Genomic DNA, 15,299 nt, shown 5'->3' with positions numbered 1-15,299 from the left:
CCTTAGCAAAGCAGGGCAGGATGGCTGGAGAACCAGTTCCTGGCTGAAAATCCAAGAAAGGTGCTCTTTGCTAGCTCCCTGCCCCATTCAAGTCAGGAGAGGAAAAGGCGGAGCATGGGGGGAAAAGATGTACCTGCGCCTTCTCGTTCCTCCTCCTCTGTCAACACTGCAGAGGGAAACTGCACAGAATCACTGCGGCCCAACATCTCTGCCCCTTCTTTTAACTTAAGGAAGGGAAAATAGTGTGCTAAATTGAGCGATAAAGGAAGAATTAAAGGAACTGGGAGTGACCTACCGAGTTTTGTGGCTTTCCAACCCAGTGCTAATAGTTTGGCCAATCTACCAAAAATAAAGGAGCACAGGACCAAACAGCAACAAAGCTACTTGCTCACTTTTGCAAGTGCACTAACAGCTATAGAAATCAGGATAAACAGAGCTTCCTCAGGGAGCACTGACCCGGCATAGCAGAACTGTAGTTGTGAGCCTGAAAACATTCATAGTGTTTTATACATTCATCTAATGTACATCTTGAGCCTTCTCATAGACCTGCTTTCTAAAGATTCCAGTCTCAGGCCATGCTATTTTTAGAGTTATGAGAATAACAGCTGCATATGTCATCCTCTGGTGAGGGCCCATCCCCTTCAACTGGCTTTAGAAACACCCAAGTCATCTCCTCAGCTGTGCTATTCTGCTTGAGTCTTTTTTTCCCCCCACCATCTTTAAATATAATTCACTGGTAATCTATTTACAAAATCATGTTTGTCTTCCCTGCCAGTCAACCTACTCATTGAGGGCAGAGGCCATTTCTGGCTTGTGTGTTGCTGAATTCCTAGCACAGAGCACAATGCCTGGCACGTGAACAGTGCTGAATAGACATTAGGTAAATGAATGGACTTCTACGTCCTTTTTGGGGCTTTATTCTACCACTTACTAGAAAACAAGTTTCATTAAAGATGGAATTCTATCTGGTTCTGTACCCTCTGACCTTAAATAGTACACGACCCACAGGAGGTCTTCAGTAAACATTTTCTGAATTAATAAAGATTGGGAGAAGAGATCAATCCAGTGCTCGGAGTTAAATGAAATCTCTATGCATGTGACGTTTTAAAAGAGCAATAGTTCTGATTTATGAAGGCCACTAGTAGCAAATTCCACAATCAGCCTTCAAAGGGATTTTTGTGTGTGTGCCAAATAACTTAGCCAAGATTGTGACTGAACTCTTCAAAATAAGTATCTTGGAGTATGAAACAAGCCACTAGCCACAGTTTAGGCAACTGTAACTCTCAGGAAAACCATGATTACCCCATTGCTCAACAGACATTTGCTGGGTTGCTCGCCCTTAGAGTAGATGACAAGGCCTGTTAGAAATGTTCACATCTCCCCTATGATTTGTAAGCTGCAATGTGCTCATTATAGAAGTACGCACCCCATGGGTACTATATACTATTTAAATTTAAATGGAAGAAGGAAATATGGGACGGTCTGGCAATCTTCTAGACAGAATATAGGTTGAAATCCATGAACAATAAGAACTGCAATTCTAAGTGCAGTAACCAAAAGATGAAATTTTAACTTTTATTGGAAAGTCACTTCTATGAACACTTAACTATAAAGCAAATAATTTTAACTCTTGTTGGGGATAAAAACAGCCTTCTTGGGGTGCCTGGGTGGCTCAGCTGGTTGAGCATCTCTCAATTTTGGCTCAGGTCATGATCTCAAGGTGTGGGATGGAGCCCCACATCAGGCTCTGCACTGAGCGTGGAGCCTGCTGGAGATTCTCATTCGCTTGCTCTCCCCCTCCCTGATGCAGCCCCCCCCCATTAGCTGCTCCCCCTGCTGGCACACTCACACTCTCTCAAATTTAAAAAAAACACAAAAAAGTTTTCCTCATTTCATCTTGCTTTGGTCTACCCAGATGGAATGGGATAGCTAACCTTTTAGGGCTGGTGATGCCAGAAGGAGCCTGATAGGGTTTGAGTTCTAACAACTGGCCAGGGGCTGAATCAGTCCCAAACCTCAAACACACACACAAAGAAAATGCTATTCCATATACCTATGTTGCAGGTTGGGCAGGGGTTATTTTATATCACTGAACTCGAAACAATTCAAACCATAAAGTTCATGATTTGTGTGCTCTTGTCTTCAGTTTTATCATTTTGCTCTGTATCATTTATATTTTAACAGGTTTTATTTGACTTCAAACTTCCAAAAACCATTTTTTAATTAAGTTTATTTATTTTGAGAGAGAAAGAATATGTGAAGAGGGAGGAGCAGAGAGGGAGACCTAGAATCCGAAGCAGCTCCAGACTCTGAGCTGCTGGACATGGGGCTTGAACCCACAGCCATGAGATCATGACCTGAGCTGAAGTTCAACACCCAACCAAGGCACCCAAGCGGCCCCAAACTTTCTAATACTTAATGAGGAGAAATTTTAGCCCTGTGGGCAAATCAGACAGTTTAGAATTTTTCCATTTAAAATAACTGAACATTCAAATGATATTACATATTTATTTTAAAACTGTATATTTTATTAAAGGTTTATCAAAATCTCACATGCTCAATATCAAGAACACTACTCTTTAGACTGTAATACAAGATAGTTTTAAAATCTTACTTTGCTAGATTAAGAAATGCTCGGGGTGCCTGGGTGTCTCAGTTGGTTAAGCGTCCGACTTCGGCTCAGGTCATGATCTCACGGTTAGTGGGTTCGAGCCCCACGTCGGGCTCTGTGCTGACAGCTTAGAGCTTGGAGCCTGCTTCGGATTCTGTGTCTCCATCTCTCTCTGACCCTCCCCTGCTCACGCGGTCTCTCCCTCTCTCAGAAGTAAATTTAAAAGAAAAAAAACATTTAAAAAATTAAATTAAAAAAAAGAAATGCTCTTACTTTTTTTGTATTTTCTCTAGTGTAAAGACTATCAAAGTAGCATTTATATTTTACTATGAACCTTTATAGTATATTCTTTTACCTTTCTTACTAATATTATATATATTCCAAGAGATGATATACTTCTATTGTGACACGTATTACTGGAAAATCTAACTTGTTACACCAGTCATTTATACTATATTTCCCCATTTTGGGTTGTTTTTTAATGACTCTATTATTTGTTGGTTATTATGTGCCAGGAATTGTCCCTTGTCCTTTCACACATGGTATATTAATATATTTAATATAGTAAACCTCCTAACATTTCTCTAAAGTAAGTATCATTCCCCCTTCTATATTAACTTTACAACATTCTTCTGATCTGAAAACCAAGGCTTCAAGGTTATAAAAACCCATCCAAGGGTCAGTCTATCTACAAAGGCCTACGTTTCCAATCTACCACAGTCCTTCAATAATCAATATCTTTCAGGGAGCCTGGGTAGTTCAGTCAGTTAAACATCTGACTCTTGATTTCAGTTCATAATCTGTTTATGACAGTGTGGAGCCTGCTTGGGATTCTCTCTCTTTCTCCCCATCTCTCTACCCCTCCCCTGCTCACACTCTCTCTCTCTCTCTCAAAATAAATAAACTTTTAAAAACTCAATACATTTTTTATTAAAAAAAAAATCTTTCATCCATTTACTCAAGCAGTAAGAATTTACTGATCTCTTGCCATGTGCCCAGTACTATGCTGCTCAATGCGCTGACAGTTCTCAAGATGTTCATGGTTTCATGAAAAAGACAAAAACTGGGGCATCTGGGTGGTTCAGTCGGTTGAGTGTCCAATTCTTGGTTTCAGCTCAGGTCACAGTCTTGCAGTTTGTGAGTTCAAGTCCCACATTAGGCTCTGAGCTGATAGCGTGAAGCCTGCTTAGGATTCTCTGTCTCCCTCTCTCTGCCCCTCCACCATTTGCTCTCCATCTCTCTCTCAAAATAAATAATAAACATTTTAAAAAAAAAGACAAATACAATGAACTATGCAAATAGAAGGTGCAGTCTTGGGAGAAAGGTAAAACCTCTAGTGAAAAACAAGAGAGGTAAACCTGGCTTGAGATACAGGTAAAAACAGCTACCCATAATATTAACATCATTAGCTTCTAATTATGAAGGGTTCTCAGTGTGTCAAGTACCACAATTCTACAAAATAAGATTTTCTTAATTATGTCATTATTGACGTAGTCACCCTCGAAGTCAGTTCTAACAGTAGCTCCACTGTACAGATGAGGGGAATGTTATGTTAATCACTCGAGGTCACACAGCTAGTGAATGTCTGGGCTAGAATTTGAATCACATCTGTCTAAAACTGAAGTGTAAGTGGTAGGGGTCTTTATCTCTGTGCAGAGCCAAGCCCATCTGTCTGATGGGAACACTGGGCCAGAGGTGGAACACAAGACTCTGACTCTGAGGAGAAGGACAGGCAAATGAGGAGCAGGAAGAGGAGCCAATGGAAGATAAATAAAAGAAACACAGGCCAGCAGAGAGACCCATTTCTTCCTCACCACAGACAGCCACAGTGCAAGATGCTAGTCCACAGCCTCAACCAAAGTAAGTTAATCTACAACAGATGGAAGAAAGTATCCTTCAACATAGAGAAGAGTCCTTTTCTTTTAAGCTCCAGCATAATTACCTCTAATCAAATTCAGGTCTTCACCTGCAAATCCAGCCCTCATGAAAAGACCACTTTCAGGGCGCCTGGGTGGCTCAGTTGGTTAAGCACTGGATTTCAGCTCAGATCATGATCTCACGGTTCATGAACTTGAGCCCCGTATCGGGCTCTGTGCGGACAGCTCAGAGCCTGGAGCCTGCTTTGGATTCTGTGTCTCCCTGCCCCTCCCCCTTCTCAAAAATAAATAAACATTACAAAAAAATTTTTAATTTAAAAAGAAAAGAACACTTTCACCTGATCCCTAATACCTAGACTAATCCAGGGCTTTGGGGAAAGAGGGTGGATCCCTCAGACAGAGGAACAAAGGGCCAGGTCTGTCTCCTTCCCCTTCAAACCCACATGGATGTAGATTCCCAAGGCATCCTCAAAACCGTCAGAGAGTGGGGTTTGGGTGTGCTGGAATAACAAGGTGGCTGAGAAGGTCCTCTCTCAGAGACACAAGGTCATTTCCAATTCTGAAGACATTTAGAAAATGAGGGGCCCAAAGTGACTCCCTGCATATACAATGATCGAGAACTGGGGTGCGGGTGACAGGAAGGCTGTAAAGTCACATTTTTAAAAAATGTTTCTTTTGAACTTGGGATGGAGGGGAGAAAGAGAATGAGCAGGGTAGAGAAGGAGAGAATCTCCACACTGTCAGCACACAGCCCAACATGGGGCTCAATCCCACAAACTGTGAGATCATGACGTTGCTGAAATCAAGACTCAGATGCTCAAACTACTGAGCCACCCTGGTGCCCCATGCCAAATGGGCTTTTAACATAAGGTCAACAACCACGGCCACTATGTGCCACATGACCACCCTCCCTTCACTGAATGGAGAACATCTCTGAACGATCTTCCATGTTTCCACATTTCAGTAGTAATAAAGGAATCATGGTGAATCCTGACCACTGAGAATCTCATCACTCATCTTCCTCTCCTCTGCTCTACAACATTCAATTGGTAATAAAAGGTATTTACTTCTTACTTAAATGTCTCCTTCCTCACTTCTTGCACATACAATTATCTGGTGACACGTGGAAGCACATACTTGGGCTAGAACTGCCTGACAGCAATTGAAAGAATGCGAAAAACTACAGGTGCTCCTGATAGAAAAACAATTCCTAAATTTATGAACCATTCATTGGGAGCCTGCTAAGTGTCAGCTGTTATGGGGTTTTTTTTGCTAAGATTCCGAGAGAATTTGGAGAACACGGTCAGTCTATCTGAAGATCTGGGAGAGGAAAACACACACAATAATTATCTCTTTGTAGAACCCACATGCTATTCTTCAACTCCTTTATCTTTAAACACATGTGTCTGCAGCACAGCCACGGTCATGATCATCCTTAACCTGAAACTTGGTGGGCATTTCCTGAGCACATAATGTGACACAATCAACACACAACAGACAGCAGTGTTTATGAGGAAAGGACTTGAAGACCTCTGGGGTTCAGGGTAGCTATTTCTTACACTGAAATGAAATGAAACGAGAACAGAATAAAATGTGAGATCTTAAAAAAAAATTAAAAGAGTAGCCATTTCCATGACTGGTTGTAAAAACATGAATTCATCAGGACAGTGACACTATAAGTGCCACTCATGGAATGTGAGTGACTTGCCCTGCACCCAGCACCATGCATATACCTGGCATCCTCCTAGCAACCCCATGGGGCTGAAGAAACAGGCTCAGAAAAGCCAAGAAACTTGCCTCAGGTGACAGATTCTAGGTGGCAAAGCCAACCACAAACTCCTCTGACTGCCAGCCCTTCCTTTCCCACTCCCCATCTCCCTGCTCCTGGTCTCTCAACTCTGCATCAACAAAGTCTTCACAAACTCTTCCTCCCTCCCCCCTGCTCTTCAGGGAATCACTTTCCACCCTCTCTCTTTAAAATCTCCTAATTTTCCTAGGTACCATCTACGGATCAATGAATTTATGCTGCTTCTTCATTATTTGTATCACTTAGAAACAATATGGGTTTTGTTGGTTGGTTTTTCTTTTTTTACCAAGAGCATCAGGGCACCTGGGTGGCTGGGTCAGTTAAGCATCCAACTTTGGCTCAGGTCATGATCTCATAGTTCATGGGTTTCAGCTCCACTCGGGCTCTGTGCTGACAGAGCCTGGAGCCTGCTTCAGATTCAGTCTCCCTCTCTCTCTACTCCTTCCCTGCTTGTACTTTCTCTCTCCCTCTCTCAAAGGAAACATTAAAAAAAATTTTTTTCTTAAAAGAAAGAGGCTCTTATCTTTTACACAAATTAAGCATCCACAATTTATTTAAGTAAAAGTGTAAAGAAATAGGATGATACAACAAATGAAAGTGTTGTATAATATACCTATCATATTATATATAAACAAACTTATAAAATAAGATTAAAGTTCTGAGTTTTATGTCAGGTGGGTATATAAATTTTGTTTAAAATTTAGTTTTCTTAAAAGCCAAGCACAAATCAGAGAAAAAAACATGCCTAAGGTTGTGTCTATGTGATGTCGCAAGAAAAATTTAGCTATCATTTTGTCTGTGCCAAGCCACAGACAAATATCTAGATAGAATGTCTGGAGAAATCATCATAAATTCAATTATACAAACACAAACTCAGTTTATATAAAACAAGCTTTATAAACAAGCCTATAATTTGCATAACTGTCCTTTGCAAAGGAACATCTATTTGCATGCCTGACCTATGGCTAAAGTTCTGCCAAAGTTAAAATTAAAATTATAAAAAAGATAATTTTAAAGATTTGTATCCTCTTCCCTCCAATTTCAAGTATTTGTATTTTTAAATAATGTGGCAACAGTAGAGTTTCAATGTCCTAGATTAAAAGCATTAAATATAAAAACAACATCTGGGTTTCACAAAAGAATATATTTTCTTTCATCCGTATTTTTAGCTACTGAATAAATCCCTGCAGCTAGCTCTCCCATCAGCCTTCAGACGTGGCCAGGGCAGTATCGGACACCATGACAGAGAAAGTCGCCTATCAACCCTTCACCTTGTCTTCTATGCGAACGTCCCAGCTGATATTTTGGCTGAGGAGCGTGTGAACTGCTCTTTGGTACACATCCACAATATTCTATTGTTGACATTTGCATCTAGTATTCCTCAACTAGGCTGCTTCTTGGGATGGAGTCTAATTTTAGTTGCAATATTATAAAGCAAGGCAAAGCTAAAGGAGGAGCGGTAATAACAATGATAATGACAAGACAATCACTTGATTGTATTAAATTTTCACGATCTCTGTCTTTACAGGAGGGACCAGTCAAGAAGTACATTTCCTTGGCTGAAAGTAATTGGAAGTGATGTTTTTCTGTTTTAAAACTGGTGATTTTCCCACAAACCCAAGCCTGACTATGATGTGTCAAAAGTAGATCAGGCTGGGGTGCCGAGGTGGCTCAGTGGGTTGAGTGGCCCACTCGAGAGCTCAGCTCATGATTCAGCATCCATGAGTTTGAGCTCATAGCCCGGAGCCTGCTTTGGATCCTCTGTCTCCCTCTCTCTGCCCCTCCCCTGCGCATACACACAAGCTCTTTCTTTTTCTCTCTCAAAAATAAATGCTAAAAAAAAAAAAAAAAGCAAGTCAAGCTTTAATCTATAGCATACAAAGCTTCCATTAAAACCTTAAAACCGGGGCGCCTGGGTGGCTTAGTTGGTTAAGCGTCCGACTTTCGCTTAGGTCGTGATCTCGCGGTTCGTGGGTTTGAGCCCCGCGTCGGGCTCTGTGCTGACTGCCAGCTCAGAGCCTGGAGCCTGCTTCGGATTCTGTGTCTCCCTCTCTCTCTGACCCTCCCCTGCTCCCCTCTCTCTCCCTCTCTCTCTCTCTCGTAAAAATAAATAAAACATTAAAAAATTTAAAAAAAAAACAAAAACCTTAAAACCAATCGCTTAGCAAATGTTTGTTGTGTATCTACTATGAGAAAAGCATTGTGATATGCAGGCTGTGAAGTACAAAGGTGAGTAAGATAGCACATCTCCCTCTAAGACTATATAAGCTTCTCCTTCAGATGTATTACTGAATCAGCTAGAATACAAAACACAAACTGATAAGCAGGATAACAGCAGAAAACCCCAATTATTAGCTAGAGGGGCAACTTTTATTAAAACGATATCATTTTAACCTAACCTGCTACAAATACCACTGTGAAAGTTTAAAACCAACCTTCAACTTAAAGCTAGATTATGAGATTCTGAAGAATGTATTATAATCTCCCTTCAACAAGGTCATAATTTAAATATTATCTGGCAGAAACCTTCACAAGAGCATCTGATCTATATTTACTGGTTTCCAAAAGGAAAAAAAAAGCACGGCAATCAACATAAGTGACTATTGAAGAAAGAAAGGGGTGTCATGTGGAACTCAGAGCTACGTTTGTGTCAGGTGTAAAGAACAATGGGAATTATAAAAGGAGATGAGAAGCCTTTTGGAAACTAATTCTTGGACTTGAAAGTTAGAACGCGTAAGATAAACTGTGACTAAGGACTTGAAACTAACAGGTTTATACAACCACAAGAAAAAGGGCAAAACTATACTCGAAGAGAAAAGCTGTAAGGATAATTTGCTTTGTTTTGTTTTTTAACTACCATTCTCCTGGGACAGAATATATCTCTGATCCCCTTGCCATAGCAAATAAGGCAAAGGTAGCACCAAACTTTATTTTGTAAGAAATCACATTTAAGAGTGCTTGAGCCACGCTGTCCTCGCCCGAGCCCCTTATCTATTTCTCATCCCTCCCAGGGCTGGTTCAGGCACCGTATCTGGAGTCCCCTTAGCAAGAATTCATGCTCTCTCCTTGGTACCATCACTGCTCCGGTACACATTTTGATTACAGCCTTAATCACAGACTTCCTGCAATTATCTATCCATGTCTCTGCCTCCTGAGATAGTGAGGTCAAGGACCTAGGAACCTGGCAGTGTAGGTGCAATCAACATTGTTGTAACAAGTAACAGGAAATCTCAAAGTGCCATGGAGGAGAATTCTACTGGGACCATAAAACCACTAAGTATAATGTTAATCAAATTATTTAAAAAGAGCAATTCTCTTAATTCTTTCAGGAATGCTTGGCTTGGCTTCTACTGAGCAGCAAGCACCATCCTCGGCATGAGGGACAAAGCGAGGAACACAAAACACACAAGACACCTGCCATTAGGGAGCTTATGATATGTTAGAGGAGGGTGAGGAAGAGAATTTTTTTTAATAATAGCAATGAATGTCTACAATGTTTGGGATATTTTGCATGATCTCTAGAAGGCTCAGATGACCTACTTCCAGTGCCCAAGATATTTACACTCTAGTTGTGGGGATAAACAGAACGAACAACAAAGACAAAATACAAAGTGAATGCTAATTGTGTAGTACACAAAAATAAGGGGGTCTGACAATTCATTAGAGGGCACTCTGGACAATGAGGATCAGTAATTTAAGGATCAGTAAACCCAGTTTTCTGAGTTTGTGACAGGCTCCGAAGGAGAGGGAGCCCCTGAAAAACAGGGGAGGTTAAGTCTGGTATTACCAAAGACAGGAAATGGTCTGAGCCAAAGCAGAGGGAAAAGTGTTAGACCTGTTGGAACAATAGAAGTTTCCCCTCCTGCACACCAACCACCACTTTCAATCACTCAGCTCAAGTCCAAGAGCCCCACTGTTTCTGGAAGCCATGGGTCTCTGACGCCTCAGAGATGTGTCGCCTCTTTCCTAAACTCTCAGACCACTCCTCTCTGTTCCCATGGCCACTGCAGGCATTTCCAAACCTGACTGCTAGAAAGCCTTACCTCTACCATCTCCCCTCTCCAATCCCATTTTCCACCATGCTGCCGCCAGGGAGAGATCTTTCCTAAGGCAAATTTGATCCCCTCACTCCTTTCCTTAAAATCTTTCATGAGCTCCAAATTCTAAATCCTTAAAACATAGGGACGATTCTTCACGGTGTGGCCCCTGCCCCCTCCCGCCACAGGGGACTCCATGGAACTCCAGACCCTCCTTCTGCTATGCCACTGCACCTGCCTGGGCTTCGGGGCCCAGCCCAGCAATCTCCTCTGTGAAACTCTCTCCCATTATCCTTCCACAGCTGTGTACGTACCTCAATAATGGCACGTACCGCACGTGGCTGGGGCCATCGAACCCCCTTCTCCACAGCCAAGGGTTGCAACACTCATTTTGAGTTTCCCAACACCCAGCCCAGCACCTAATCCTGGACCTAGCACAGAAGGGTTGCTCAGTTAATACTGATAAAGCAAAACTGGGCTAGGACCAGATTTGCAGGTGATTAAACAAACTTTACAGTGAAGGGAAATTGTGAGGAAGCCTCTGTAAAAATGTGACAGCGAAAATGGAGCCAATAAAGACACTTGAGACATACAGCTGGACCATCATTACTCAGAGGTAATGGGCTTCTGCCCACAACCCCCCAAACCAACGACATGACCATCAGCTGTGGGGATCAGAAGAGTAAACTCTTCAATAAACAGACTCAGATCCCAAAGAAACCAGCCAGGCATCTAAACAAAACCTTTTTACCTGACCTACGTGACTTATTCCTGAGAACACTTTCTCTCAGTGAAGTGTGAACCATAGAAACGCAAAAAACAAAAACAAACCAACAACCCCCCTCCCCCGCCAAACACACACACACACACACACACACACAAAATATCTACATTTGGCTTTAAAAGATTTTTCTGTCACTTTCTACATGAACAGGAAAAAATGTTGCATTTTATTCAGATTAAAGGCGGGAAGGAGGGAGAAAGGCAGCCAAGAGTTCTCCTCTGCACACCAGGTACTCAAAACCTGCCTTGCCATGTGATCTCACCAGCATCAGTGCAATAAGGGCTAAAAGTCACATACTTCCTGCCACTACTGCCCAGGGATCACATCTGCATTCGGTGGCTGGAGCTGATTTAGAAAATAAGTGGTCTTTTGCAAAAATGCTCTCATACCAACAGGCTGCCTCCTTCACAAACCTTTGGGCCTAATTTCTGGTGGCAATGAGTTAAGCAAACATGGAAAAGGTGCTCATAATAACATTTGCCATCTTTTGACTGTCTAGACAGGTTGATGTCAAACAAGGAGGTAATTCTTACACTTAAAGCACTGGACAGGGGCGCCTGGGTGGCTTAGTCGGTTGAGCGTCCGACTTTCGCTTAGGTCATGATCTCGCGGTTCGTGGGTTCGGGCCCCGCGTCGGGCTCTGTGCTGACTGCCAGCTCAGAGCCTGGAGCCTGTTTCAGTCTGTGACTCCCTCTCTCTCTGACCCTCTCCTGCTCACGCTGTCTCTCTCTCTCTCTCTCCTAGAAATAAATAAAACATTTAAAAAAAAAAAAAGCACTGGACAGTGCTTTAAAGGTAAGTAAGCAGAAACCCACTGGTCGGGGCGGGGGGAAGGCTGTAAGTCCCAGTCCACTACAGGGAACACTTCCATATATGTATGTAAAACATTTATATGATACACTCAGGGACCATATCTAGTTTTAAAAGATTTTCTTTGTGTCCATGTAAATTAGCCGATGATAGATGTTTTACTAAGGAACTATGTCAAAACTAACTCTACTGCTCTGAATTATAAAGTTAATATTGATAGAGGGATTACATAGAAATCTTCAGTACCTGAGTGGATTTTAAATTATACAACTATCAGTAAGGACAATCAAATACTAGGAGAAAGATGTCAACAGCTTAACCACAATTCTGCAGATAAAACTAGAGGCACAAGTTAAAATTATAATCTTCATTTCATCAGAACCTCCTCTCCCATAGTTGAAAATTACAATTATTTTGTAAAAGGCTATATACCATCAGCTTACTTCTGCTAACCTTTAAAAAGACTTACCTATTTTACAATGTCATAAACTTTCTATTGACACGGTAAACATTTCCCCTTGATATAAAATCACTGCAATCCACATTGAATTTGTATAATAAAGAAAAACTGTGGAGACCTACTTAAATGATATTTGTTGCCTGACATAAAGTAATGTTGAAATACCTCCTATAAACAGTAAAGTAATATCAGTAGCCCATAAAGGGAAGAGTGATAGAAGGATAGAGATAATTAACTCTTAAATATTTTTTAAAAAAATTTTTTAATGTTTATTTCTTTTGAGAGAGAGACAGACAGAGCATGAGCAGGGGAGGGGCAGAGAGAGAGGGAGACACAGAATCGAAAGCAGGCTTCAGGCTCTGAGCCACCAACACAGAGCCCGCAGCGGGGCTGGAACCCACAAACTCTGAAATCATGACCTGAGTTGAAGTCGGATGCCTAACTGACTGAGCCACTCAGGCACCCCAAGACATTTAACTTTTTAAAATATATTTACCGTCTGACTTGGTAAGAACCAGCATAAATTCCATCTGTAATTAAAGAAATAAAAAGATCCAGGACACTTGCTTGACTCACTGGTTCAATGTCAGACTCTTGATTTTTGGCTCAGGTCATGATCTCATGATTCGTGGGGTCAAGCCTTAAGTTGAGCTCTGAGCTGACAGGTTGGAGCCTGCTTGGGATTCTCGGTCTCCTTCTCTCTCTCACCCACCCTTTCTCATGTGCTCTCCCTTTTTCTCTCTCTCTCTCAAAAGAAATAAACTTAAAATAAATAAATAAATAAATAAAACCCATTACCACACACTTAAGATAGATTTTATGATGCCTCATCTGGTAAACACAGACAAGACCAAAGTCATTTTCTCTGAACTGAGATCTGTTGATGGCACAGTGGAAAAAACAAAGCTCAGAGCCTCTTGCTTATTTCAGTTAACATTTGGGTTTTTAACCTTATTATTTACAACAGTCAGTATAAACAGTGATACCTCACCATAACAGACAAGTGTATTTTCCTATAAAATGAACTGTGCTAGTTCATTGTTAGTGCTAGTCTACTGTAACTTTTTAAAGTCTGCTCCTATATTTTTTATGTAACTATGATTTACCAGTAAAGCCTGTTAAATAGTAGCATTATATACTATCTGACAAAGGAGTGACCAGGTGGAAAAGGCATTAATCCACATAGGTCTTGCAAGTCAGAACACCTGGTTTTGAAACTTTACTAGCTATGAGAAGAGCTAGGCGGATCAACCTGTGAGCTTCAGCTTTCTAATAAAAAGCAGTACTACTGGCTCCCTCCATCTAATAAATTGTTCTCAAATGAATGAAAGGTAAAGCTAAATCGTGGCGCATAAGCCCCTCTATTCAACTTGTTTCTTCTTAACAAGGAAATTATCAATGTCTCTTGATTTAAGTGAGCAGTACCTATAATAGCCAAGATATGAAAACAACTTAATGATCTATAGATGAATGGATAAAGATATGGTGTGTGTGTACACGCGCACATATACATATAATAACCCCCACCAGCACCCTCCTCAACCTTCTCACTCTGGCATATGGGCAATGGAATATTATTCAACCACGGGAAAGAAGAAAATCCTGCCATTTGGGACATCACAGATGGAACTTCAGGGCAATATGCTAAGTGAAATAAGTCTGAGAAAGGCAAATACTTATAGGTGAAATCAAATGGGGGACAGGAGGAGATGTTCCTCGAAAGGCACAATCTTCCCGCAGTTAAGACAAGTTCTGGGGATCAAAGGTACAGCACAGTGGGTATAATTAACACTGCATCACGTACTTGAAAGTTGCTGAGAGTGGACCCTAAGCCTCGCCACAAAAAGGAAACGCTAACGTTGTGAGCTGATGGGGGGACTGGTTAAAGCCATAGTGGTAATCATTTTGCAACATGTATCAACTCAACATGTTGTACACTTTAAACTTGCACAATATTCTATGTAAACTGTAGCTCAATAGAGCTGGGAAAAAATGATAAAGAAAAACCTAGAATTAAGTTACTTCTAAAGTTATTACAGAAGAAGAGGACTTCAGGACATGAGCAGGAACTGTTAACGCTTTAAGCTGATTTGGCGTGCAGGAAACAGACTCGGAGTCGCTGAACAGACCAGCGCAGTAATTTAATTGCCAATCTTCTGGAGAGACACAATATGTCATCATTCCCTGACAACGATTTTCTCTTGGCTCCTCCAAGTTCTCCCTTTCCCCACCTCCTCCCATCCCTTTTGTTTGTTGCTGTAGTTGTTTCACTCTTAAACAGCTCTCCCTTCGTTCCGTCTACAACTTCTAAACATTTTTAACTCTAGCTAGAAATGATACACCCCAGGCTTGCCCCACCCAACCGCTCCCTACCCCGCCAAGCGCCAAAGGCCGTCTGGACTTGCAGGAAATGTCCAGAGGTAGACCCCCCACCCCCACGCCTGGCCAAGGGCTTCTTCCTCCAATCACTTCCTCGAGGGCTCTGCGGCTGAAAAAAGGATCCCGAGCTGCCACCAGCGGCCACAAATCAGTTACCGAGGCGCCCCACCCTCCCCCTCCCCCCGAGAGGCTCCTTGCTTTCACTTTAGAGCGGATGCAGGTGGGTCACACCCCTGCTCTCCGCACCGGGGCCGGATCCCCGGTGCAGGTTCGGGACGNCGAGCCCCCGGGGCTCCCCCGCACGCCGCCCCCGCGCAGAGCGCAGCGCCCGCGCGCGGTCCCCAACTTCTTCCGGCCCCGGCCCACGCCGGGGAACCCCAGCTCACCGATATCCCCGTCGTCGTCGTCCTCCTCCTCCGGATCCATGTCTAGCAGAATGTCTCTGGTCATCATTTGCATGGCTCCCCCAGAAGGCGGCTCCGAACTTGGCGCGAAGTTGGGGGGCCCCCGGGTTCCGGAACGCCGCGGCTCTGG

The 15,299-nt window shown here is 42.4% G+C and overlaps 1 protein-coding gene across 2 annotated transcripts in view; it reads right to left on the bottom strand.

The window, feature by feature from the left end:
- The window catches only part of ANO6 (anoctamin 6), a 198,616-nt gene extending 183,323 nt beyond the window's left edge, over nucleotides 1-15,293 (bottom strand). For both annotated transcript variants that reach the window (XM_077753242.1, XM_077753243.1), the window contains exon 1: nucleotides 15,152-15,293. In XM_077753242.1, coding sequence (XP_077609368.1) covers nucleotides 15,152-15,224 — 73 coding nt within the window. In that variant the 5' untranslated portion in view covers nucleotides 15,225-15,293. The remainder of the gene's footprint in view (nucleotides 1-15,151) is intronic.
- Nucleotides 15,294-15,299: the final 6 nt, after the last annotated feature.

Source organism: Crocuta crocuta, unplaced genomic scaffold (assembly GCF_008692635.1).
Source record: "Crocuta crocuta isolate KB4526 unplaced genomic scaffold, BGI_CrCroc_1.0 scaffold30, whole genome shotgun sequence".
Taxonomy (NCBI): Eukaryota; Metazoa; Chordata; class Mammalia; order Carnivora; family Hyaenidae; genus Crocuta; species Crocuta crocuta.
The sequence above is the reverse complement of the archived record's forward strand: the minus strand, read 5'-3'. Positions and strand labels throughout refer to the sequence as shown.